Below are 25,724 nucleotides of genomic sequence, written 5' to 3'. Positions count from 1 at the left end.
TCGCCCTGTCCTCCTCTGGGTCCGCGCCGGCCCCGCCCCCAGACGGAGCCTGCTCCCGCCACGTGGGCGAGGGGCTGCCCCTTCTTCTCCGGCTTGGGGGGCGATCGGGGGTCCCCCCTAGATCCGGGGCCCGCCAGCCCCGAAGCGCACCCAGGGCGGGAGGCCGCAGCTGCTGGAGAGCGCCTCTGAGCGCGTCCAGAGTGCCTTCCAGGGCCGGGGGGGCCGGGCCTGCTGGGCTGCAATGGGGCTCCATGTAGGCAAAATCGGGCCCACCCCTCGGCATCTGGATCGGGCCCTTTCTCTGCTCCCCCGGAGGGGGCTCCTGGGACCCCCCAGAGGAAGCAAGCCTGGCTGGGGGGTCTCCTCTCACGCCCCCCCTTCAGGCTTCTGCGACTTTGCTTTGTGTTGCAGAAATAATCCTGGAGAAAGGGGGGGGAAGCACTCTCAGGGCCCCCAGAGACCTCTGGCTAATGCCGGTTTCTCGGGCCCCAGCCCATAATAATAGTAAAAGGACAGGGCGTGAAAACAAAACAAGACCCCCCAAAAGAGCGAGACTAATGTGCAGCTCTAAGCTGAGGCCGGGCTCTGCGCTGGGCTAGATGACCCCTGAGGGTCCCGTCCAGCTCTGCAATTTTGCGATTCTACGATCTGGACTTGAGGCGCCTAAAACAAGTCGTGAAACTTCCTAAATGCCAACAAATGGATCAGTGTCTGCGTGTGACGCCCCCTTTGAGGTCCAGGCAGCCCCCCTCCTCTGCTGCCCTCTCAATTAGCCCCGGGGGGGGGTCCCAGAAGTGGGCACTGGGGCCGCTGTGGTCCCCCTCCCTGCCCCCCTCCCTCCTGCAGGGGAGCAGCACCTGATACCTGAGCGGCTTCTGGCGCACTTCTAATTATCGTCACCTGAGAAGGGATGTGGTGGCATCGGGATTGGCAGGACCCAAAGAACGCGGGAAGGGGGGCAGGGAGGTCTAGGTCCAGGGGCGCTGCCTCTCTGCTTCCTCTGAAACCCCCTGGGGGGTCAGGCAATAATAGTAATAGTAATAGTAATAATTTATTATTTGTACCCTGCCCATCTGGCTGGGTTTCCCCATTGATGGCACAGCGGCAATGGCTTCTGTTGCGATTCCCCCCAATGACCCTCCAGCCCCCTGAAGTGGCTTTGGCCAGGTGCCTGGGGGTGCAGCCAGCCACCCCCCATGGATCGGGGCAGGAGGACTGACCCCTTGCCCAGGGCCTTGCGGTTCTGACCAGGCCTCCTCTGGCTCCCTCTCCGCAGTCTTCCAGACCGGCATGGTGGGCTACCTCGAAGCGCTGACAGACCCCTCCTACAAATCGCAGATCTTGGTGCTGACGTACCCCCTGGTCGGGAATTATGGGGTCCCGCCGGACGAGGAGGGTCCGTACGGGCTCAGCCGGGTGAGTAGGCAGGCAGATTCCTGGTTCTGCTTCACGTGGCTTGTCATCCAGATCAATGAGCGGCTTCTCAGCAGAGGCCGATACAAATGACACAGCCGCATTTCACATCCGGTCCGGAGAATAAGCTGGTCATTGAGGGTTCTTGTCGCTGTCAGAAAGGCCAAGCATTAGTCCTTTGGAATCCGGCCTGTGCTTGTATTTAGAGAAGTCGTAAATTAAATTTGTTTAAAAAAACCTTGATCGGATCAACAGGGTTCATGCAGGGAGCTCAGAAACAATCTTGCAGGACTGAAATGGTAATTCCCTGCTTCTGCAAATTTAATGCTGTGGATCCCAGGTGGGCCTCTCTGTGGGGCGTATCCCACTCTCTCGCAGCCCCCCTCCTGCATCAAGTGGGGGGGGGGAGGGATCCTCAGCATACACTGCAGTGTCCTTCACGCAACACGGGGCCCAGAGCGCCTTCCATCAGCTTCGGCTGGTGGCCCAACTACGCCCCTGTCTGGACAGGGATCACCTAACTACTGCTGTTTATGCTCTGGCATCCTCAAGGTTAGATTACTGCAATGCGTTACACGTTGGGCTGCCTCTGAAGACGGTTCGGAAACTGCAGCTGGTGCAGAATTCAGCAGCCAGGTTGCTCACCGGAGGAAGACGGTTTGAGCATATTGCACCAATCCTGGTCTGACTGCACTGGATACCGTTTAGTTTCCGGGCCCAATTAAAAGTCCAGGTTTTGACCTATGAAGCCTTAAATGGCTCAGGACCACAATATTTCGAGGACAGCCTCTCCCCATATGAAGCTGGATCCTGAGATCATCCTCTGAGGCCCTCCTTCGTGTGCCTCCTCTGCGAGAGGCCTGGAGGGTGGCAACATGAGAGCGGGGCCTTCTCTGCAGTGGCTCCTCGGAATGCTCTCCCCAGGGAAGTCCGCCTGGTGCCTTCATTATACACCTTTAGGTGCCAGGCAAAAATGTTCCTTTTTACCTTTGATTGATCTGATTGGCATCCTCTGCCCTTTTAAAATGTGGCTCTTTTGTCTTGGGTTGTTTGTGTTTTGTTTGTGTATTTTGTGGTTTTATTCTGTGATCCACCACGAAACCCCCAGGTATAGGGCATGTATATAAATTATAATAATAATAATAATGTAGTTACCGTATTTTTTGCACCATAACACTCACTTTTTTCCTCCTAGAAAGTAAGGGGAAATGTCTGTGCGTGTTATGGAGGGAATGCCTACGGGTGGCATGCCTACGGATTTTCCTCCTCTAAAAACTACGTGCGTGTTATGGTCGGGTGCGTGTTATAGAGCGAAAAATACGGTAAACTGTGGAGGCAATGGTGGCCGCCAAGGCATTGAAAGGGGATGAGACCAATTCATGGTGGGCTCTCTGTGGCTGCTGGCCAAGATGGCGATGGTCCCTCTCCACAGCTGGAGGCAGCCATGCTTCCAAACACTACGGGAGAGTTGCTCTTGTGCTGAGATCCTGCTTGCTGGTTTCCCACTAAGGACCCCTGTGTGGCCCCTGGGGAAACAGGCTGCTGGACTAGATGGGCCCACCTGGAGGCGCTTCTGATATTCCTTAAGACTGTGGTGGTGGGATGCTGGCCCTGATTCCCTCTCCCCTTCCTCCACCTAGTGGTTTGAGTCCAGCTCCATCCACGTCGCGGCCCTCGTCGTCGGCGAGTGTTCCCGAAACCCCAGCCACTGGAGCGCCACCACCTCGCTTGACCGCTGGCTGCAGGAAAAGGGGATTCCTGGCCTGGAAGGTAAGCCCAGGGCCCATCAGGAGGGGCTGGCGAGGGGCCACAGGGCTGAGCCTGTTGTTGCCCCCCCCCAGCTGCACCCCCAGACACATCATACCTACACATCACAGAAAAGGCGGTCTGCAACGGAAATCTGAGTGCGTTGTTTATCTCCTGTCTGGCAGGTAACCTGTTAATGGTCACTTGATTGAATTACCTGGGGAGCCTAGTCAGTCTTTTGTAATGATAAATACTTCGTTCTTGAGCCGGGTCACAGGCTCACCCTGTTCATACACAGACATGCCCTTAAGACAGGATTTGTGAAGGAAAAGACAATGGGGAGGCTTTTCCATTTTCCTTCTACCTTGCAGAGAAAATATCTGAGGTCAGTTTGGGAGGGACAAATGGTTTCAGGACTTTTTCTGTGGGGTTTCAGACATGTGGCTTATATATTTATGTATGTATTTGCTTGGTACATTTATGAACGTTTATCTCATTTATCGTATCATATAAGACCTTAATTTTTTTATTTCACCGCCAAGGGTCCTGTGGGGGAAAACACATAGGTGGAAAATGCGGAAATGGTGGGGGGATTATAGACACCCCCCAGGAATCCTTGTGACAAATACTCAGGTGTTTCCCCCACATTTGGGATTCTGGGAGGGAGCAGCCTGTGAGCAGACGGGGGGGCCTCTCATTCCAAATCTTACAGCACCCTGTCCATTGTGGATTCCTCCTCCTCCCCCCCAGCGGCAGGCCCCCTTTGGCCCCCTTCCCTGTCGCCCCCACTTTTCCTGCTGCTGTTGATGGAAAAGACCATCTCTCTGCACGATGCAAAATGTCAGCTGAGATTGGATTCAGTGAACCCAGGAGGAGCCGGGGGGGGGGGGACGAAACAAGCACGGCATCCTCATGGGGAGGGAGAGGAAAGGGGGGGCACTGAAAAGGGACAGATGAGCCCCCTTCATGTATCTGAAAGGCGTCCCAAGCTTGTTTTCTGATGCTCCAGTCCGTGGGGCACAAAGCAACAGATGGAAATGGCAAGAAAGAAGATTCTGGCTAAATTGCTAGGAATAATTTTCTGCACCTGAGAGCTGTTGGACAGCGTCCCAGACGCCCTTGCCAGATGGCAGACTCTCCTTTGCTAGAGGTTTTAAGCAGAGGTCAGGTGACCATATGATCCACCAGGAGCGCTTTAGTTGTGCTTTCTGCACTGCGGGGGCTGGACTAGATGACCCCTGGGGTTCCTTCTATAATTCCGCCACGTGGCAGGGAGAATTTGCCCCCACAGAAGTGCGCTGAGCTGTTCTCTGCCCCTCGGTGGCCAAACATGGCTGTGCGTCTCTGCCCAGGGGCCGCTCTGTGGGGCTGCCTTGCCTCTCCCCCTGAGCCTGGCAGGGGCTGCGAGGGCCGCGCAGGCGGAGGAGCCTGTCCTGGCGCTCACTGGCCCTTTGTGCTTGCAGGAGTGGACACTCGCGCCCTGACCAAGAGGATCCGGGAAAAGGGCAGCTTGCTGGGCAGGCTGGTGCCCGATGGTGTCCCCAACACCCACCTGCCCTTTGAGGACCCCAACAGGAGGCACCTAGTGAAGGAGGTCTCCCTCCAGGTAGGCTGGGCAAGAGGGGAGCTTGGGTGGTCGGATCCGGAGGTTGCTTGGCTGCCCATGAGGGGCTCTGCTTTTGTGCATGCCAACCCCGAAGCTTGCTTCTGGGCCTGCATGTGGCCCTTGGCATTGGGGGCTTAGCAGCAGAGCAGGTTGTGCTCCAGTCTCCATGGCTGGAGGTTTCGTGGGCTGCTTGGACGTAGAAGAAGGGTGGGAGGAAGCAGCTGGGGACCCCCCTGGGAAGAAGGCTCAGAGCCCCGAGAGGGGTGGTGAGTGGTCAGAGGGAGAAGCCTGGGAAGAGAAGGTGTCAGTAGCAGAAGGGGTCACAGGACTTGGTGAGCGGGGAGAGTCTGTGCCAGAGAGCAGTCCAGAATCGGAGGCAGAAGCTGATGCAGGAGAGGAGAGGCCAAGAGGCAGAGATGCCCCCCCCTCCTGTGACAAACTCCCTTCCAGAACCAGAAGAGGCCTGAAGAGGGAGGAGGCAGAGACAGGCACACCAACAAAGTCTCAGATTGCTTGGAAAGGAGGAGACTTAGGCAAATATCAGCCTCATGGGGGCAAGAGGCACCAGGAAGAGTTGCTGTGCTTCCTAGGCTTGGCCTCCTGAGCAGACCTTGTTGACTTGAATAAAGAGCTAGCTTCACTGGCACCATGCGATTTCTTGCTGCCTTGCTCCTGGCATCAACGCTTTTGAATGCCATTTCCTGGAAAGCACAGGAGGAGAGAGGGCTCTTGTGCCGGAATCCTGCTTGTGGGTTTCGCAAAAGAGGCACTGGGAGGACAGGGTGTTGGGTTCGATTTCACTGCCTGGTCCAGCAGGCTCTCCGTAAGGTCTTAAGCAGAGGGTGGCCAGGAGCACGGAGCCATTGTGGGCCAGCATCCCAGGGGTTGGGTGTGTTTCCTGGGCCAGCCTGGCCCCTGAGTGCCCCCTGCCCACCCTGAGAGGCTCCCTTTCTGGCCATCAGCCTCACTCTTCCTCTCTGCCTCCCCCGACTGACTAGGCTCCCCGCCTCTTCAACCCCGGGGGATCCGTCAGGATCACGGCCGTCGACTGTGGCCTCAAGTACAACCAGATCCGGTGCCTCTGCAGCCGTGGGGCAGCCGTGAGAGTGGTGCCCTGGGACCACCCCCTGGACAGCGCAGGTGAGCGGGGCGGCCGGGGCCCGGTCGAGGCTGCTGGCAGGAGCCTTCCTGGGCGCTGGACGGACACAGGGAGGGGAGGCCTTGGGTCTGGGGCTGCCGAGGGTCTCTCCTCGCTTGGTGAAGGGTCCCAGCTTGCCCCATTTCTGGATTCTCCTCCCAGAGTTCGACGGTCTGTTTGTCAGCAACGGCCCTGGAGACCCCCAGCTCTGCCAAGTCACGGTTGCCAACCTGCGCTGCGTCCTGGAGCTGCCAACCCCGAAGCCCGTCTTTGGGATCTGCCTGGGCCACCAGCTGCTGGCGTTGGCCATCGGGGCCAAGACCTACAAGATGAAGTAGGTGTCTGTGGGGGGAGAGTCAGGGCAGTCACGCAAAAGCCCCCCCCCCCTTTTTTTTTGCAGCTGACGGTTAACCTGTGGAACTCCCTCCCCCAGGAGGCAGGAGTGGCCTGTCAGGAGTTCAGCCTACACTCAAGTAGGACCCTGGCAGAGACACATGCCCGGCTGGCTTGTTCCCTCCCTCCTGGTCAATCGTTCGGGAGCTTCAAAAGCTTTCTTCAGTCCGAACATCACAGCGACCGATGCCAAGCGACACCAGCGCACTTAGAGATTTGCAGAGTCTTCGCAGTTGCATAACAGACCTCAGCAACTCAGCATTTTGGCTAATCTACTTTATTTCCATCTAAACACACATGGAGCACTGCAACATGGCTCCTTCTCTCTCTAGCATCAGACAGCAAAGAGAAAAAGGACAAAGGACAATAGTCCCATTTCACAGAACACAGGAACACAAACACCTTCTCTCCATCACTTCCCACTTTGTAGAGTCAAAATGTACACCGTCATGTGGAAGACAACAATCCCATGACTGCAATCACGGAGCAGGAATTCTAACATGGCCACCAAGCTGAATGGCTTTCAAAGAGGATTGGAAGTTTTTAACGCCCAATGTTTCACGGTGTTTATTATATTGTGTTGGAAGCTGCTGAGAGTGACTGGGGCAGCCTGTTTTGATGGGCAGGGTGCAAGTAATATATTATTATTAGCACCAGGAGTTGACGCATTCATGGATGGCTCCTAGCCAAGTTGGCTCTGCTTTCCCTCCGCAGTTGGTGCTTCCCAATCCCCGTTTCTGGTGCCCGGATCCTGCTTGCTGGTTTCCCATAAGGGGCATCTGGTTGGCCCCTGTGAGAACAGGAGGCTGGACTGGATGGGCCACGGGCTGGATCCAGCTGCAGGGCCCTTAAGGACAGCGGAGGCCACCTGTGGCCATTCCTGTCTCTCCATCGCAAGTTTGCGCTGGGCACAGAAGTCCTTTGGCTCCTCCCTCTGGCCAGGCCTGACTGCCCCCTCTCCCCACTGGGCAGGTACGGAAACCGCGGGCACAACCAGCCGTGTCTCCACGAGGGCTCCCAGCGCTGCTTCATCACCTCCCAGAACCACGGCTTTGCGGTCGACTCGGCTAGCCTGCCGGCCGGCTGGTCCCCCCTCTTCACCAACGCCAACGACCTCTCCAACGAGGGCCTCGTCCATGACTCCAAGCCTTTCTTCAGGTGAGAGACGGTGGGGGGGTTTGCAGGGGGGGGGCTGGGGTGTCCTGCCTCGCTCCTGCCCCCTTTGGAGTGGGGAGGACAGTGCATGGCAGAGCGCATGATGGGGGTTGGGCCAGATGACTTTTGGGTTCCCCTCCGACTCTCCAGTTCCGGGATCCTGTGCGCTGGCAGGGTCTCCCCACACCCCTGGGGCTCCTGACCCCCCAAAGCCTTTTCTCTCCCCCCCCTCCAGTGTGCAGTTTCACCCGGAGCACAACGCTGGACCGACAGACCTTGAGTGTCTCTTCGACATCTTCCTGGAGACGGTGCGAGGCCAGGCGGAGGGAGCGCAGAGCCCGGAGACAGGTGCCTCTTGGGGGGGGGGGGCAGGTCTGGCCCCTAGGGACTCCTGTTTGGGGACTTCCCTGGCTTTTTTCTGGCCCACGTTGGACCAGTCTGGATAGTTAGCCTTGGTGAAGACTTGACGTTTTCATCCCCAAAAAAGTTTTTGATTGGAGTTTCTGCTGAAATGAGGCTGCATTTTAACATTGTATTTTAATCTTGTTTTTTAAGTCGTATTTCAATCAATTGTTTTTATACCTGGTGTTAGCTGCCCTGAGCCCGGTCTTGGCTGGGGAGGGCGGGGTATAAATAAAATTTATTATGATTATTATTAGGGACGCGGGTGGCGCTGTGGGTTAAACCGCAGAGCCTAGGACTTGCCAATCAGAAGGTCAGCGGTTTGAATCCCCGCGACGGGGTGAGCGCCTGTTGCTCGGTCCCTGCTCCTGCCAACCTAGCAGTTTGAAAGCACGTTAAAGTGCAAGTGGATAAATAGGTACCACTCCGGCGGGAAGGTAAACAGCGTTTTCGTGCGCTGCTCTGGTTCGCCAGAAGCGGCTTAGTCCTGCTGGCCACATGACCCGGATGCTGTACGCCGGCTTCCTTGGCCAATAAAGCGAGTTGAGCGCCGCAACCCCAGAGTCGGCCACGACTGGACCCAATGGTCTGGGGTCCCTTTACCTTTATCTTTATAATTATTATTATTATTTTCCCCCTTGCGTGCTGGTGGGGCCTGCCCCAGTCTCTGCCCTGTCCAGGTTGAGGTATCGCAGGGGCCTTGTGTGGGGCTGGACCACTGTCTTAACTGAGATGCCCCCTTTTTCTTTCTCTCTCTCTCTCTCTGCCCCCCCCCCTCAGTTCGTGAGCTCCTGCAACAGCGCCTCTGCTCTGCCAAAGCGCCCCCCGCCAGCAGCACTGCCCGACCCCACAAGGTGCTCATCCTGGGCTCCGGGGGGCTCTCTATAGGGCAGGCGGGTGAATTTGACTACTCTGGCTCCCAGGTGAGTTGAGGGAGGGAGGGGAGGGCGATCGATTTGATTTGATTGAACGTATTTCCATGCCACTTTTTCCCCATTGAGACGCATCCCAAAGCAGCTTACAAAACAACATGTAGCAATAATGTAATTTTATTTTACCCTGTTTACAATACTTGCAGGCTACCCTTCACTCCGCAGAGTGAGGAGCAAAGTAATGAAAATAGTAAGAGAAAAGCAGTGTACAAAAATCGGAAAATCATGTAAACAATATCAATAAACAATTGTATCGTAAACAAACAAAATTACAACATGAATTTATACAGTGGTGCCTCGCAAGACGAAAAGAATCCGTTCCGTGAGTCTCTTCGTCTAGCGGTTTTTTCATCTTGCGAAGCAAGCCCATTAGCGGATTAGCGCTATTAGCGGCTATTAAAGGTTTAAGGGATTAGCTGATTAGCTGCTAAAAGGCTATTAGCAGCTTAGTGCCTTAGAAAAAGGGGCTGGGGAGCGAAAAACCCCCCCCAGGAATCGCAAGACATTTTCGTCTTTGCGAAGCAAGCCCATAGAGAAATTCATCCTGCGAAGCACCTGCAAAACGGAAAACCCTTTCGTCTAGCGGGTTTTCCGTCTTGCGAGGCATTCGTCTTGCGGGGCACCACTGTACTTGTAATTTAATGAGCTGGGAGCTAAGTAATGAAAACACAGAAAAGCAATGTTCAGAAATTACAGAAACATGTCAACAGCACCAATAAAGAACTAAAATTTATCATAAACAAGCAAATCTACAACAGAACAAATATTTCGCAATTTAGCCGTGTGCAGTTAAGATTTCAGATCATCACAGGGGCAACAAAAATCATATAATTAGCAAATCGGCAATTGCAATCTGTAGAGCACTCTTGGGAAACCTGCAACTAAAAAAAGAAGCTAGACATCACAGTGACCACAAAAGTCATGTTTATGCTTAACAAATCAATGTGGCATTTATAATCTCTAAAACAATAAACAAGATAGCAACCAGAAAATATGCTAAACCCTAGTAAATTAACACACACTATCCCCCCCCGCATGACTCATACTCCTTCACTCTGTTTACTAAAATACACAACCACAGACACAAGCCGTACAGAAGGTCCCCGATCTCACAGAAATATCTGCAGCAGATCTAGACTTTAAAGTTCCTAGGTGGGGGGAGAGGCCTTGGGGCTTTTGGGGGGGTGACGGGCGGGAGGTCGGGGTGCTGGGAGCATGTGGGGCCTGTCACAGTGTGGGTGTGGCTGAGATCCCCCCCCCAGCACCTTCTGGAGGTGCTAATCTCTCCCTATCAGCCAAGGCCACGCGAAGCCTTGCAAACTGCTTTCCCACAATAGGACGGCCGCCCTGCGCAAGTGTGCTGCTTCAGATTGTGAACGTTGTGGTTGCAAATTCGAGGTCGTTCCCTTGACTGGCGTCCTTGTTGGGGGGAAGGGACCGGACGACACACACACACACACACACACACAAACACACGGGACTGACCCAGTTCCCTCTTCCTTCCCTCCCTGCCAGGCTATCAAGGCCCTGAAGGAGGAGAACATTCAGACGGTGCTGATCAACCCCAACATTGCCACTGTGCAGACCTCGAAAGGCCTGGCGGACAAAGTCTACTTCCTGCCCATCACCCCCGACTACGTGGCTCAGGTGAGCTGAGCTTCCCCCCCCCCCCCCCCGTGGAATTGGAGAATCCAGAGGGACACGCAAAGGGCATCTAGCCCAACCAGCTGCAACTGGTATACGGAGTCATCTGGAGGCAGCAAGTAGTGGCTGCTGCTACCCCTCTGCGCCAAGAATTTGCTCCATCCTCTTCTAAATCTGCCCAGATTGGTGGCCCTCACTGCCTCTTGTGGCAGTGAGTTCCGCAGTCTAACTCTGCGCTGCATGAAGAAGGGCTTTATTCTCTCTGTCCTCGACCTGGTTTATATACATATATTTTTATTAGTTTTTTAACATATCATTTCCCACAATTATTAAACATTCTTTTATATCTTATACAAATTTTTTTACTTCCATCAATGACATCTAAAAGTTTTCCAATCTTTTCACTTAATTTACATTTCTTACTTTCACTACATAAATATTGTAACCAGTATCTCTCTTCTTTCTCTTCTTTGCAGTATTTCATATATTCCTCCTTACAAAACTACTTGTAGTCCTACTAGCGTAATTTGTTGATTACAGTTGCTCTTCAAATAATTTGTATATTTCTACCAATCTTCTGTGAATCTCTGGCTTTGAATCCTTCCTGTCATTTTATCCCATTCTGCGTAGTCCATTAATTTCGTCTGCCATTCTTCTTTTGTCGGTATCTGTCCTGAACCTTCTGATCTTCCTTGGGTGCCCCAGAGTCATACGGTTACGAGAGAGGGAGGGGGAAAAGTCTCTCATGTAGCAGGGACTTCAGCGGTGCCTGGGTGGCCCCCAGAGCTTTGGAGAGATGTGTTGTGTTAGGAGACTGTGTTAGGAGACTGCTCCTCCCTTTTCAGCCCCCTCCTGGTTCTGCAGGGGAGGGTGAGGAAGGACCTGATCCTTCGCTTGCCTGGCCCGCCTCTTCCCCCAGCTCTGAATCTTCTCCTGCCTCCAACTCTGGCTTCCTGGCCAGCACAGTTCCCCACAAACCCCCCCCAGGCGAGGCTCCAGCCCCCTTTCCGCTGGGGTCCCGCCAGTTCCCGACCCCTCCTTTCCCTGGCCCCAGGTCATCAAGAACGAGCGCCCCGATGGGATCCTGCTGACCTTTGGGGGGCAGACGGCCCTGAACTGCGGCGTGGAGCTGACCAAGGCGGGCGTCCTGGAGCGCTACCACGTCCGCGTCCTGGGCACTCCGGTGACCTCCATCGAGATGACGGAGGACCGCAAGGTCTTCGTGGAGAAGATGGAGGAGATTGGGGAGCACGTGGCGCCCAGCGAGGCCGCCTGCTCCCTCGAACAGGTGAGGGGCCTCAGGCAAGGTGACCGCCTTCACTCTCAAGGCTGGCCTTTCCTGTGCGGGGGGGGTCCCAAGGCCAGGTGGGCTTGTTCCTGTGGGAAGAAGGTCTGGAAGAGCCCTGCGGGCTTCTCTTTGTCGAGGGGGGGCTTCTGAAAATCAGGGGGTGGGGAGGCTGCTATATCTGAGCGGCTACAAAGGGGCAGCCAGAAGGACTCCAAGAACCTGTGTCTGTAAGGACTTGCCAACTTATTCGTTCCATTGTACAATGTGATTTTACCTACTAAAATGCTGGGTCTGGGGGCTCTGCAGGGAGCCCACAGCGGCTTCCTGGGCACTGCCTGGAGGTGCCCTTCTCTCGGGACCCTTGGGGCCCTCCTGGAGGAGGCCGGGTCCCTCACTGCTTCCTTCTCCCCCCCCCCCCCAGGCGCAGGCGGCGGCGGAGAGGCTGGGCTACCCGGTGCTTGTGCGCTCTGCCTACGCGCTGGGCGGCCTGGGCTCCGGCTTTGCCAACGGGCGAGAGGAGCTGACGGCGCTGGTGAGCCAGGCCTTTGCCCACACCTCCCAGGTGCTGGTGGACAAGTCCCTCAAGGGCTGGAAGGAGATCGAGTACGAGGTGGTGCGGGACGCCTACGACAACTGCGTCACGGTAAGCGGCGGGGGGGGAGGCAGCGCTGGCGGTCACAGGACCCGGTTGGTCCTCACCTGTTGGATCTCTGTCTGGAGCGTCCAGTCTGGGCAAGTCTCTAATGATTCCTAGAAGTGAAAGGAAATCACAGCTAAAGGATCCCTGAGAGAGATCCCTAAAGGAGGTTGTGACTCTCTCTCATTGGAGGTTTTTAAGCAGAGGTTGGGTGACCGTCTGGCACTGAGATTCCAGCATTGCAGGGGTTGGACTAGATGACCCTCAGGACCCCTTCTGACACCACGATTCTACAATTCTATGATCTCTACTTAGAAATCTCCTGTGAGGGAGAGTTCCCCTCCTCCTCCTCCTCCTCTGAGAAAATTTCATTAGTATTTATAAAGAGAGATACGTACAAAGATTATTATAATTTCTCTTTTTTGCCCAGACTAAAACATTTACAGCGGAACCCTGGTTCTCGTTCTGCTTAGTTGATGAACAAATTGGCTCCTGAACACTGAAAACCTGAAATTAGGTGTTCCGGTTTTTGAACATTTTTCGGAAGCCGAACGTCCAATGCAGCTGTCAGCAATTGTTTCCGGGACTCCTGTGCCAATAGGAAGCTGTGCCTTGGTTTTCGAACGTTTTGGAAGTCAAATGGACTTCCAGAACGGATTGCATTTGAGAACCAAAGTACCACTCGTTTATCTCGTTTACCACTCTTTTAGAGAAAAGAGAAATAGATAAAAAGAGATGGAAGGATTAAAAGAGAGAGAAATAAAGTTAAGAAACAAAGAAATTTCCGATTCTTCACCTGCCAGCTATATAGAGACCTTATTTGATGTCACCCACTGCCGGAACAGCTTGTGTGGTGGGAGGGGCGTGTTTATGCCCCCAAAGGGCCCCCCTCTTCCTACCTGCCTCACCTGCTCTCCCCCCCCCCCCGATCCAGGTGTGCAACATGGAGAACCTGGACCCGCTGGGGATCCACACGGGGGAGTCCATTGTGGTGGCCCCCAGCCAGACGCTCAACGACCGCGAGTACAACCTCCTGCGCACCACCGCCATCAAGGTGGTGCGCCACCTGGGCATCGTGGGCGAGTGCAACATCCAGTATGCCCTGAACCCCGAATCTGAGCAGGTGAGACCCAGCGGGTGGGGTGGCTGCCCTGTGCCTGAGCAGCGCATGGCGGCTTCTGCCCTCTCTGGCCCCCGGCTGAGCCTGCTCAGACCCCCTTGCCCCCTGCAGGGGCTGGCTCTGCTGCCGCAACCTTCTCTTTTGCCCCCCACCCGCAGTACTACATCATCGAGGTGAATGCCCGGCTGTCGCGGAGCTCAGCGCTGGCCAGCAAGGCCACCGGCTACCCCTTGGCGTACGTGGCTGCCAAGCTGGCATTGGGCATCCCTCTGCCTGTCCTCAGGTAATGCTCACCCTGGGCTGGGGCATCGCTCTGCCCAATCCTGGCTAGGACGGGGGGGCTTGCTGTTCACAGGATCCGAGGGTCCTTCACCGCTTGAGCATCTTGTGGAGCAAAACTGCTTTCCTTGCAAGAAGCCTCCCTTGAAACACAAAAGCAGCCAGGTTGTGTCTTGCTCACGCCTGGCTTTTAGCTGCCCTCGCTTGGCTTTGCCACCTTGCCCTCGCCTGGCACCAGATACAGTTCCAGGCAAGGCTCCCTAGGGAGAGCTTTCCACAAACGGGGTCATGGGTTCGAGTCCTGCCTTGCAGGGGGTTGGTGGGGGTCCCTTCCAACTGTATGCTTCTCTGCCCCAGGAACTCGGTCACTAACTCCACCACCGCCTGCTTTGAGCCCAGCCTGGATTACTGCGTGGTCAAGATCCCGCGCTGGGACCTCAGCAAGTTTCTGCGCGTCAGCACCAAGATTGGCAGCTCCATGAAGAGTGTGGGTGAGCGGGGGGGGGGGGGTGTCCCTGGGAGACCCGGCTGGGCTCCCTCACTTTGACCTCCAGCTGCCTCTGAGATGCTAAAGAGGCAGGATTTGGTCCTGGCACTTGCAGGCTTCCTGATTCCATGACGCTGCTTCCTCCTTTTGCCTTTCGCGGGTCTAGAACTGTCAGTTAAGAGCATGAGCCCCGGACTCCCGTAGACCCGGAGTTGGGACTGGAGTCAGATACAGTTCAGCGCCAAGCGGCTACGTCTGGTGTCAGCAAAGTTAACTCTTTATTCAAGGAGACAACTCCCGGCAGGCCTTGGCCCTACAGGGCAGCTTCCAGTTCTGATCCTTCCACCCTTCTAAGGCGCCTCTCTCAGATGTTTCCCCAGCAGACTCAAAAGTGCACCTGCGCTCCTCTGGCCTCTGGAGACCAGTGGGGAGGGAGACTCCCACGATTCTTCAGCAGCCTCTTGACCCCCTCCTCTGCTTCAGCCTCAAAGTCTGAACTGCTCCCTGTCGCCATCTCTCTGTTGCCCCTTCAGCATCCCCCCCCTTCTTCCTCGGATCTTGCTCACTTCCTTGGTTTAGAGTAGTGCTTCCAAAGCAAGGAAGGATTGGACCCTGATTAATAAAATACACATGAGACATGACCAGCAAGAGTGCCAATAATAATTTCTCCACCCCTCGACCCAGGTCGTTTTATTCACGAAAAAACTTTGTACACAGTGTTTGTAAGAACCAATCAGACTTCCTCTGAACATTTCAAAAAAACCCACATGGGGACAAAGTTAAAGTTAAAACTACAAAGTGCTAATTTCCTACTTGAGCATGCATATGCAATTCAGAGTAAATAAAAGAGGAAGCGAAGAGGAATGCTTTTAGGAAACCCCAGAGGTCATAAACAGGAGAGGAAAGATGGCAGTATTTACCATCTCCTTGTGAACTCTCTTCCTGGCCCTTAAGATTAACAAACCTAACAATAGCTACATCAAAGCTTCCTTCTATCTTGAAGACCCAGGATGCCTGATGAAGCAACTAGCCTGTGTTTTAGAATGCTTATATGTTCCTTTCAGGTGCAGAGAAAGCAAATGGCAGAGGTGGAGAGGCTTGTGGGCTTCAATCAGAAATTATTGCCAATGAATCGAACCCAGTCAACGCAAGGCTTTCATTGCTGACACAATGGCTTGATGCATATTTTATAATTCCTCATAGTAATCCCATCTGATCACTACAGTTTAGCGCCTGCCTCTCCTGCTTTGGGGAACAGGCTCCCTTCCGGATCAATTGATAACTTGCATCTTCCCCACCCCCCTTCTTTCCCCCCCCCCACCAGGCGAGGTGATGGCGATTGGGCGCAGCTTTGAAGAGGCCTTCCAGAAGGCTCTGCGCATGGTGGATGAGAACTGTGTGGGCTTTGACCACACCGTGAAGCCTGCCTCAGACATGGTAAGAGGGTCCGGGTGGGTGGAGAGGGTCTGGCTGCCCCCCTGGCCAGACTGTGCCTGCCCCACCAGTCCCAGAGCCCTGACCCTCTCTGCCTGCCCCCTCCCTTTCCCCGACCCGCAGGAGCTGGAGACGCCCACCGACAAGCGCATCTTTGTCCTGGCGGCCGCCCTCCGGGCCGGCTACTCCATCGAACGCCTCTACGAGCTGACCAAGATTGACCGCTGGTTCCTGCACAAGATGAAGAACATCACGGACCACGCCCTGTGCCTCGAGTCCTACCGCCAGGCCGAGCCGGGCTCCATGCCCGCCCCCGTCCTCAAGCTGGCCAAGCAGCTCGGCTTCTCAGACAAGCAGGTGGCCCAAGCTGTGCTCAGGTACCTGGAGGTCTGCCCCCTCCCCAGTCCAGCCAGGAGCAGCAGCCCCCTCTTCCCCTGTGGCAAGGGAGGGAGCAAAGGAGGGAGGGCGTCACGGCAGGCCTGACTGCCACTTCTTTCAGCTGCCCCGGGGCAATTGTCATGGAATCATAGAAGGGACCCCCAGAGGTCATCCAGCCCAACCTGCTACAATGCCGAAATCGCAGGGAAAGATGCTGCGGCTCATGGGAGTTGTTGTCCAAGCCACCTGGAGGGTGCCAGGGTTTTTTAGGGACCCCCAAGGGCTATCTAGTCCAGCCCCCTGCAATGCAGGAATGGCAGCTCAAGAATCCCTGACAAATGGCAGTCCCATTTCTGTTCAAAAACCTCCAGTGAAGGAGAGTCCGCCCCTTCCAGCGTCATCTGTTCCAGCTCTTCCCGTCAGAAGAGTTCTTCCTAATGTTTAGTGAGAATCTCATTTCTTGTAACTTAGCTCCATTGGTGGTAATAATAATAATAATAATAATAATAATAATAATAATAATTTATTATTTATACCCCACCCATCTGGCTGGGCTTCCCCAGTCACTCTGGGTGGCTTCCAACAGAGTATTAAAATACAGTGCTCTGTTAAACATTAAAAGCCTCCAAACAGGGCTGCCTTCAGATGTCTTCTAAACTTCTGGTAGTTGTTGTTCTCTTTGACATCTGGTGGGAGGGTGTTCCACAAGGAGGGCGCCACTACCAAGAAGGCCCTCTGCCTGGTTCCCTGTAGCCTCACTTCTCGCAATGAGGGAACCGCCAGAAGGCCCTCGGCGCTGGATCTCAGCGTCCAGGCAGAACGATGGGGGTGGAGACGCTCCTTCAGGTCTCCTGGGCCTTTGAGGCCGTTCAGGGCTTTCAAGGTCAGCACCCACACTTTGAATTGTGCTCGGAATTCAGGTCCTTGAAGCAGCAGAAAACAAGCTTGCTCCCTCTTCCATGGGGCAGCCACTCAGGTATGAGAGGAGGAGACACTAGAGCCATCTGGCAATATTGGAAGGGCTGCCCCATGGAAGAGGGAGCAAGCTTGTTTTCTCCTGCTCCGGAGGGCAGGACTCAAACCCATGGCTTCGAGTGACAAGAAAGGAGATTCCAACTCAACAGATGGAAAAACGTGATGAAGGTGAGCTGTTTGACAGCAGAACAGACGCCCTCAGGAGGTTGTGGACTGTCAGGGATGCTTGAGCCCAGATTCCTGCCTTGCAGGGGGCTGGACTAGGAGGCCCCTCCAACTATGATTCTCCTGGTAAGGCGAAGGGAGACCCCTTTCCAAAATCCCGGCCAGCCGGTGCTGCCAGTCAGTGCAGGCGGACCTTGAGCAGAAGCCCCTGGCTCCGCGCTTTACAAGAGCACTTTCCCTCTCGCAGCACGGAGCTGGCCGTCCGCAAGATGCGCCACGACCTGAAGATTCTGCCGGTGGTCAAGCAGATTGACACGGTGGCGGCCGAGTGGCCGGCCCAGACCAACTACCTCTACCTGAGCTACAACGGGACGGAGCACGACCTGGCCTTCCGCGAGCCCCACGTCATGGTCATCGGCTCCGGCGTCTATCGCATTGGCAGCAGCGTGGAGTTCGACTGGTGCGCAGTCGGGTGCATCCAGGAGCTGCGCAAGGTGAGACTCTTCCCGGGAGGGGTGGATCCGGGGCCCCCCAGTCTATTCTCCCTCAGATCTTGCTCACTTCCTTGGTTTAGCTCCATGGCCTTCCGTTAAGAGTTTGGGTGTAATCCTTGACGCCTCCCTTTCCATGGAGGCGCAGGTTACAGCAACAGCCAAGGCGACATTTTTCCACCTTCGCCGCATCAAGCAGTTGGTCCCTTACCTTTCCCGCCCCGACCTGGCCACAGTGATCCATGCAACGGTCATCTCCAGGCTTGACCACTGTAATTCGCTCTACGCGGGGCTGCCCTTGAAGCTGTCCCAGAAACTCCAGCGGGTACAGAATGCTGCAGCGAGGCTCCTCACGGGGTCTCTGCCATGGGAGCATATTCACCCAGTGCTTTTCAAGCTGCACTGGCTCCTGGTGGAGTAGAGGGTCAGATTTAAGGTGCTACTTTTGACCTTTAAAGCCCTTTGTGGCTTAGGGCCCTCGTATTTATGGGACCGCCTCTCCTGGTCTGCCCTGCAGAGGACCTTAAGGTCCATGAATAACCATAGTTTAGAGGTCCTAAGGAAGTCAGATTATACTCCATCAGGGCCAGGGCCTTTTCAGTGATGGCTCCGACCTGGTGGAATGCTCTGTCCCAGGAGACCAGGGCCCTGCAGGATTTAACCTCCTTCTATTGGGCCTGTAAGACAGAGCTATTCCGCCCGGCCTTTAATTTGAATTCAGCCTGATCTTTTATTTCCCTTCCCTTCCCTCACCTGCTCTGGGATCGCACAACTAATTATCCCCTGGTCTCCTCACTGGCCCAAGTAGGACTAATTCAGCCAGCTAGCCCTGGGGAGTATCTAATGTTTATTGGATGGATTTTCCCCCTAAATTGATTTTTGAATTCCGAATTTATTGTTATTCGTGTTTTATACTGTATTTTATGCTTTTTTTTGTTGCATCAATTAAGTGTTTTAAATTTGTTGTTAGCCACCCTGAGCCCAGTTTTCTGAACCGGGAAGGGCGGGGTATAAATGAAAAATTATTATTATTATTATTATCCCCCCCCCATCTCCCCCGGCTGCACAGTGTTTGGTGATGCTCCTGCCCCATCTAGCCTTTGTATTTCATAGAGTTGTAGGGTTGAAAGGGACCCCCAAGGGACATCTAGTCCAGCCCCCTGCTGTGCAGGAACCTCAAATAAAGCATCCATGGCGGAGGGCCACCCAGCCTCTGCTTAAAAACCTCCAAGGAAGGAGATTCCCCAGGGAGACCGTTCCCCTGTCAAGCAACTCTTGCCATCAGAAAGTTCCTCCTGATGTTTAGTTGGAATCCCCTTTTATGTAACTCGAAGCCTTTGGAGCGGCAGAAAACAAACTGGCTCCCTTTTCCGTGCGACAGCCCTTCAGATAATACAAAATAAAACAGAATAAAACCATGCATCTATTATAAAACAGCAACACTGGGGCTGAACTCTGAGCGGCATCCATATCCGATACGTTTTCACCTAAATTTCTCCTAAATGCCGCCGATGGGGAGGGTTGTTGTATCTCAGTCTGGAGGGTGTTCCATAAATGGGGAGCCACCACTGAGAAGGCCCTGTCCTGTCCCTTGTCCCCATTGTGAGCATCACACTGGCTTTCTCTGGGCTTAAGCCTGTGGGTGGCACTGGTGCTGGGGAGGCCCTTCTGTCCAGCCCCCAGGCCATCGATGGTTTGGGGCCGTGTTTCTCCCCTGGAGCCCCAGCTGTCGATGGACTACAACTCCCATCACCCTGAACTAGCCAGCAGCACCAGTGGTCAGAGATGATGGGAATTGTAGTCCCAACAACAGCTAGGGACCCAGGTTGGAGAAGCGCTCCCTTCGGGTGCTTGAGGCAGCAAGCTCCCAGCCCCTGGGGGGGTGGCAGGACAGGGGGCCGGACCCACAACTAATATTCAGGCTGAGTTCCGGGAGAATGAGCTCAACGCCACACCTTCCTTCTCTCCTCCGCAGATGGGTTACAAAACCATCATGGTCAACTACAACCCGGAGACGGTCAGCACCGACTACGACATGTGTGACCGGCTCTACTTCGACGAGATGTCCTTCGAGGTGGGTGCCGTCGATGGGTGGTTATGCCAGGGGATTGGGGCCTCTAACAAGTCTCATCTGTCTTGTAGGGCTTCTCCTTATTTAGTTTACGCTACTCCTCAGCCATCCTTTATTTACATAAACAACTACCTGACATTCAGAAGACATCTGAAGGCAGCCCTGTTCAGGGAAGTTTTGAATGTATGGCATTTTAGTGTATTTTTGGTCTTTGTTGGAAGCCGCCCAGAGTGGCTGGGGAAACCTAGATGGGCGGGGCACAAATAATAAATTATTATTATTATTATTATTATTATTATTATTATTATTATTATTTCACAAAGTCTATATGCTCCTTGTTCATAGGGGCAGGGGACGGACCTCAAAGCAGTTAACAAAAAAAAGGAAAGATAGAGCAATAAAAGTATCACTGAGTTGCAGCCATCATTCAAAGCCTACAGAAAATTGCAGCCACAATAGACTGAAACAAGTGGAAACTCATATCCACCCTCCCGGCAGGCTTGCTTAAGCGAGAATGTTTTTTAGCAGGTTCCGAAAAGAGTGATCTCAATAGGCAGGGAGTTCCAAAGGTTCTGTGCTGCTACCCTGAAACATTTGAGTTGTTACTGATGTGGTGCGGCAGGTATCAAGGCCTCCCGTGGGAGTCTGCTATTAAAACTGCAAAACAATGGAATAAACCCTCATAATGATTCTCCCCAAAATGGATCGTTCTAGTGACGGCTGTGTAAAGGACCCCCAAGTGGGTGAACGGGGCCTCTTCTCTGCTGCTGGAACCGCAGTTGGGCTATGCAGGGGGGGGTGTCTCCTTGGTGCAGCAGCAGGAGGAGGGGAAACCTTGAGCCTGGTGGGCCTGATCCTGCCCCCTTGGGATCCTCACCCGGCCTCTCCTTCCTCCCCCTGCTCACCAGGTGGTGATGGACATCTACGAGCTGGAGAGCCCCGAGGGCGTGATCCTGTCCATGGGGGGCCAGCTGCCCAACAACATTGCCATGGCTCTGCACCGCCAGCAGTGCCGCATCCTGGGGACGTCCCCGGAGGCCATCGACTCGGCCGAGAACCGCTTCAAGTTCTCCCGGCTGCTCGACACCATCAGCATCAGCCAGCCCCTCTGGAAGGAGCTCTCAGACACCGAGGTGAGCTCTGGCCCTGGGCCCAGCGCCCGGCCGGCTCTGCCCCATGCTTGGCGGGGGGCGGGCGGGTCTCTCGCTTGTCTCCAGGCAACCAAGAGGGGTGGGGGAGAGGGTTCGGATCCTGCTTGCGCGTTCCCCCTGTTGGGCGTCCGGGTGGCCACTTTGAGAACGGGGTTGGCTGCCAGTTTTCCAGGCCTAAAGGGACCCCAAGGAGTCATTGCATTTTAACCTGCATTTTAAATTGGTTTTTCCCCCCTATTATGTTTTTATTGTAATTTTACTGGTGTTAGCTGGCTCTGGCCGGGGAGGGCAGGGTATAAATAAAATAATTTATTATTATTATTATTATTATTATTATTATTATTATTATTATTATTATTTAGTCCAAACCCCTGCAATGCAGGAAGAATGGTTACCCTAAATGGCCCCAAATCCCTTGAAGGCCGCCTCCTCGCCTGCAGGCCCTCGTGGGTGCAGAGGGGCCCCTCCTGGTAGATCCTCCGCCCTCTGGGGGGGGGACCAGGGAGAGAGGGCCTTCTCCGTGGGTCTCTCTCCTCTTTGCCCTCCTGACCTGTCCCTTTTAGGACCCACCTTATTGTCATGGTTGTAAGCTGTTTTAAATTCATGATACTAGCCTAGCGGGCCACTGGCCTGATCCAGCCCATCTCTTCTGATCTTATTATTTGCTGAGTTTATATACCGCCCTATACCCAGAGGTCATAGAAAAAAATCACAACATACATAATCAGAATAAAAACAACAACCCCATAACACCCCCCCCCCAAAAAAAGAGCCACATTTTAAAAGGGCGTAGGATGCCTATCAGACTAACCAAAGGCCTGGTTAAAAAGGAACATTTTTGCCTGGCACCTGAAGGCGTGTAATGAAGGCACCAGGCAAACTTCCCTGGGGAGAGCATTCCACAGACGGGGAGCTACTGCAGAAAAGGCCCTGTTCCTGTGTTGCCACCCTCCGCACCTCTCAAGGAGGAGACACACGAAGGAGGGCCGTGGAAGATGATATTGGGGTCCAGGTAGAGGCAGTCCTTGAGGTCTTGCGGTCCTGAGCCATTTAAGGCTTTACAGGTCAAGACCAGCGCTTTGAATTGGGTCTGGAAACTGATGCCAGGTGCGCCCCCTTAGAGCCGATGGCCAGGGGCCGTGGGTCCAGAATGGACGGACCCCGGGGTCCCAGGCCAGAGGGAGTCCCTGGAACCCCAAGTGGCCCCTCTGTCCGCCAGGGATCGGCCCTGGACGCCCGCTGACCGTTTCCTCCCCCCCCCTGCAGTCGGCCAAGCAGTTCTGCTGCAAGGTGGGCTACCCCTGCGTGGTGCGGCCGTCCTACGTCCTGAGCGGGGCGGCCATGAACGTGGCCTACTCGGACAGCGACCTGGAGAGGTTCCTCTGCAACGCCGTGGCCGTCTCCAAGGAGCAGCCGGTCGTCATCTCCAAGTTCATCCAGGAGGCCAAGGTGCGGGGCAGAGGGAAAGGGGGGTTAGACTCTGGAACTCCCTGCCACTGGACCGGGCTTCAAAAGAGGGTCAGACCAATTCAGGCAGGAGAGGAGAGGGCTCTCGATGGCTCTGATCCTCTTCCAAAGTAAATGCTTCTGAATTCCACTTTCCGGAATTCCACTTTCTGGAAGCCACAGGAGGGGAGAGGAGGCTCTGGAGCTCGGATCCTGCTAGTGGGTTTTCTGTAATGGCTGTCTGTCTGGTCAGCCGCTGGGAGGATCCTGGACTGGGTGGACCAGTGGTCTGATCCGGCAGACAGCCTTCCTAACGCAAAAACAGATGCTATTGTCCCCTTCCTAGAGATGGGGGGAATTGTGGGGCGGGGGACGGGGTTTTTCCAATTCCCTCGCTCCCCCGGTATTCCCATCTCTGCCTCTTCCAGCTTCAGAGCTGGGGGGATAAAGGGTGTGGTTTTTGTGATCTGGGGGTGAGCCCTCCAAGTGGGGAAGAGATGTTCATCTACCCTTCACTGCCGCAAAGGTGGCTGTTGGCATGGGGGGAGCAGAGGGTGGAATTTGCCCGGTGAAGCTCAGAGGTGCCCCCCCCAGGAGAGCATGAATGGGGGGTGTCTGTTGGGGGCGTGGCGAACACACGCTTCACTCGGCTCTCGCTCTCCCCCCTTGCCACAGGAGATTGACGTGGACGCCGTGGCCTGCGACGGGCAGGTGGTGGCCATCGCCATCTCTGAGCATGTGGAGAACGCCGGGGTGCATTCGGGGGACGCCACCCTGGTGACGCCCCCCCAGGACATCACGCCCAAGACGCTGGAGCGCATCAAGGCCATTGTGCATGCCATCGGGCAGGAGCTCCAGGTCACGGGGCCCTTCAACCTCCAGCTGATTGCCAAGGTGAAGGGGGCAGGGCAGCGGGGCAGCTGGGGGGGGTGTGACAGCCCCCTGTGTCCGCCATCGGGGGGCCCCCCTATCAGGCTGTGGGGTTCTCTAGCAGGTTTGCTTGGCCACGTTTTCTATTGCAATACGATGACCTCTGATGCACATGTAACTTGCACAGTTTCAATCAGACGTGGTTGGAGACAGGCTGGTTCTTTATAATATTTCAAATCAAATATCCTTTATTAGGCATAGCAAACCACACATTATCAAACAGACACCGTATACAAATTGTGCAAAATATGAGCTCAACATAAGAAGGTTTGTCCCGGTCAGAACTTTTACTCCAGAGGAAATCAATTTGCATAAATAATACAATACAACACCACCACATCACCGATCAATTAAGAACCACAAAATCTCTTTATAACGGCCCAGTCTTTCTTCATGGACAGCACTCAAAAATTCAGCCACTATTAAAGTAATTTGATCATTCCTGTCCGAAAGCAGGCCCTGAACCGTTGGTATCATAGAATTCAGGCTACTGAGTGGTAAGGCCTCTAATAATTGTCTTCTGGCATAAATGCTAAAATCACAAGAAAAGAAAATACCCTCCAAAGTATCAGGTTCCTGTTTACTACATTTGCAGAGACGCTCTGATTCTGGGAGAGCGAAATACCTTCCTCTCACTCTCATTGAGGGAAACATATTAAACCTGGCTGACATAAACAGCCTGCACAATTCATGATTCTTCAGATTTGTCATGTATCCCTTTTGAAAATCTCTACACAAAGAGAGATTTAAATAGAGAGGAGAGCATGTTCTGTGCTTTGCAACCTCGAGAGTGGAGAGAACCCTTTTTTCTGCAAGACTCTGCCTGATAATTTCCCAAGCATCTTTGGGGTCAGAATTTTCAAAGTCAGTTAGATTAAGCCCTATCAAGTTCAATTTTCTCCTACAAGTCAATGATAAATTGTAATTTACACTATCACTTAAGAGGTCGTAAAGGAGAGAATTAGGGCTCTATAATGCAGGAAGAGCCAATATCTCAGCCATACTCTTATTGATAAAGGAAGTATTCACAACATGTTATAATATTTATTTTCTGCATTCATGTATTTAGTTGCGCTACAGTTCTATGAAGGCAGAAAGAGCTTTCACGCTTGGGGCAGTGTGCAGGCTCTGACATGCTTGCGCCAGCTTCCCAGAGCCAGCTGAGCATGCGATGAACTTCATTCTTTTTGTGCTGGGCTTGCCATGCAAGTTCCCTGGCCGGCAAGTTCCACTTGGCGCAGGATCTCTGCGTGAAGGGAGGATTCTCACAGGGCTTGGCCATACAGGATTTTCGTGTATATGCAGACTGCTGGTGTGTGATTATGTTTCAGCCCCTGTGGTTGTTTGGCGCTGAACTTGGCTTGGGCTTGGCGCATCCCGTGCGCTTGGGCTCTGAGCTGGGGCCGCGTGGCCTCCCTTTAGCCAACCTGCCTCTCCTCCTCCTCCTCCTCTGCAGCACGACCAGCTGAAGGTGATTGAGTGCAACGTGAGGGTCTCGCGCTCCTTCCCCTTTGTCTCCAAGACCCTGGGCGTCGACCTGGTGGCTTTGGCCACGCAGGTGATCATGGGCGAAGAGGTGGAGCCGGTGGGGCTGATGGCCGGCACAGGCATCGTGGGGGTCAAGGTGAGTGGTGGTGGTGGTGGGGAGGCCTCCTCGGGGGTGGGGGGTGCTGAGGTAGCCGGATATCCCCCTGGGTATTGTACAGATCCTTAATTTATCTATCTAAACATTATCAATAAAAAGTTTGTGTATGTTTTTTCAAAACCTGCCAAGGAGTCCAATTCATTTTGTTGTTTCTTTAAATACTTTGTGAAGGGTTCCCATTCATCTTTAAAGTCGCTGTTATCCTTGTCTTGTAATTTGTGTGTCAGTTTTGCCAATTCTGCGTAGTCCATCAGTTTCTCTTGCCACAGTTCTTTAGTCGGGATTTCTTCATTCTTCCATCCTTGTGCTATTAAGGCTCTTGTCGCCGTTGTCGCACACATGAAGATATTTCTTAGTTTCCTTGGCAGGTCTTTTCCTACAGTCCCTAACAAAAATGCTTCAAGTTAATAAATAAATTTTTATTTATACCCTGCCTTTCCCGGTTCAGAAAACCAGGCTCAGGGCGGCTAGCAACAAATTTAAAACACTTTTTAATCCCCGTGCGGCTCTCGGTCCCCAGGTGCCCCAGTTCTCCTTCTCGCGGCTGGCAGGGGCCGACGTGGTCCTTGGGGTGGAGATGACCAGCACGGGTGAGGTGGCCTGCTTTGGGGAGAACCGCTGCGAGGCCTACCTGAAGGCCATGCTCAGCACCGGGTTCAAGATCCCCCGGAGGAACATCCTGCTCACCATCGGAAGCTACAAGGTGAGCCGGGCGGGGAGGGGGACGGGGGGGCAGCCTTGGGGCGAGGGAGGGCTGGAGGAGCAATGCCCCACACATCCCCAAAGGCATTTTCATTT

At 54.1% G+C, this 25,724-nt stretch overlaps 1 protein-coding gene across 2 annotated transcripts in view; it reads left to right on the top strand.

Moving 5' to 3' along the window:
* The window catches only part of CAD (carbamoyl-phosphate synthetase 2, aspartate transcarbamylase, and dihydroorotase), a 43,358-nt gene that overhangs the window by 208 nt on the left and 17,426 nt on the right, over positions 1–25,724 (top strand). The window contains exons 2-24 of one of the 2 annotated variants that reach the window (XM_083432415.1): positions 1,277–1,416; positions 3,054–3,183; positions 4,623–4,765; positions 5,764–5,905; positions 6,066–6,237; positions 7,269–7,454; positions 7,687–7,799; positions 8,634–8,776; positions 10,301–10,432; positions 11,484–11,717; positions 12,139–12,360; positions 13,289–13,477; positions 13,633–13,757; positions 14,111–14,244; positions 15,565–15,677; positions 15,798–16,051; positions 17,440–17,686; positions 19,659–19,757; positions 20,663–20,887; positions 22,172–22,354; positions 23,027–23,245; positions 24,738–24,905; positions 25,447–25,629. In XM_083432415.1, the coding sequence (XP_083288541.1) occupies positions 1,277–1,416; positions 3,054–3,183; positions 4,623–4,765; positions 5,764–5,905; positions 6,066–6,237; positions 7,269–7,454; positions 7,687–7,799; positions 8,634–8,776; positions 10,301–10,432; positions 11,484–11,717; positions 12,139–12,360; positions 13,289–13,477; positions 13,633–13,757; positions 14,111–14,244; positions 15,565–15,677; positions 15,798–16,051; positions 17,440–17,686; positions 19,659–19,757; positions 20,663–20,887; positions 22,172–22,354; positions 23,027–23,245; positions 24,738–24,905; positions 25,447–25,629 (3,896 nt within the window). Of the gene's footprint in view, positions 1–1,276; positions 1,417–3,053; positions 3,184–4,622; positions 4,766–5,763; positions 5,906–6,065; positions 6,238–7,268; positions 7,455–7,686; positions 7,800–8,633; positions 8,777–10,300; positions 10,433–11,483; positions 11,718–12,138; positions 12,361–13,288; positions 13,478–13,632; positions 13,758–14,110; positions 14,245–15,564; positions 16,052–17,439; positions 17,687–19,658; positions 19,758–20,662; positions 20,888–22,171; positions 22,355–23,026; positions 23,246–24,737; positions 24,906–25,446; positions 25,630–25,724 lie in introns of both variants that reach the window. The other variant, XM_083432414.1, reaches the window with a different exon arrangement.

The sequence above is a fragment of the Podarcis tiliguerta genome (assembly GCF_965153285.1).
Source record: "Podarcis tiliguerta genome assembly, chromosome: 3".
Taxonomy (NCBI): Eukaryota; Metazoa; Chordata; class Lepidosauria; order Squamata; family Lacertidae; genus Podarcis; species Podarcis tiliguerta.
This window is presented reverse-complemented; position numbering and strand designations above follow the sequence as displayed.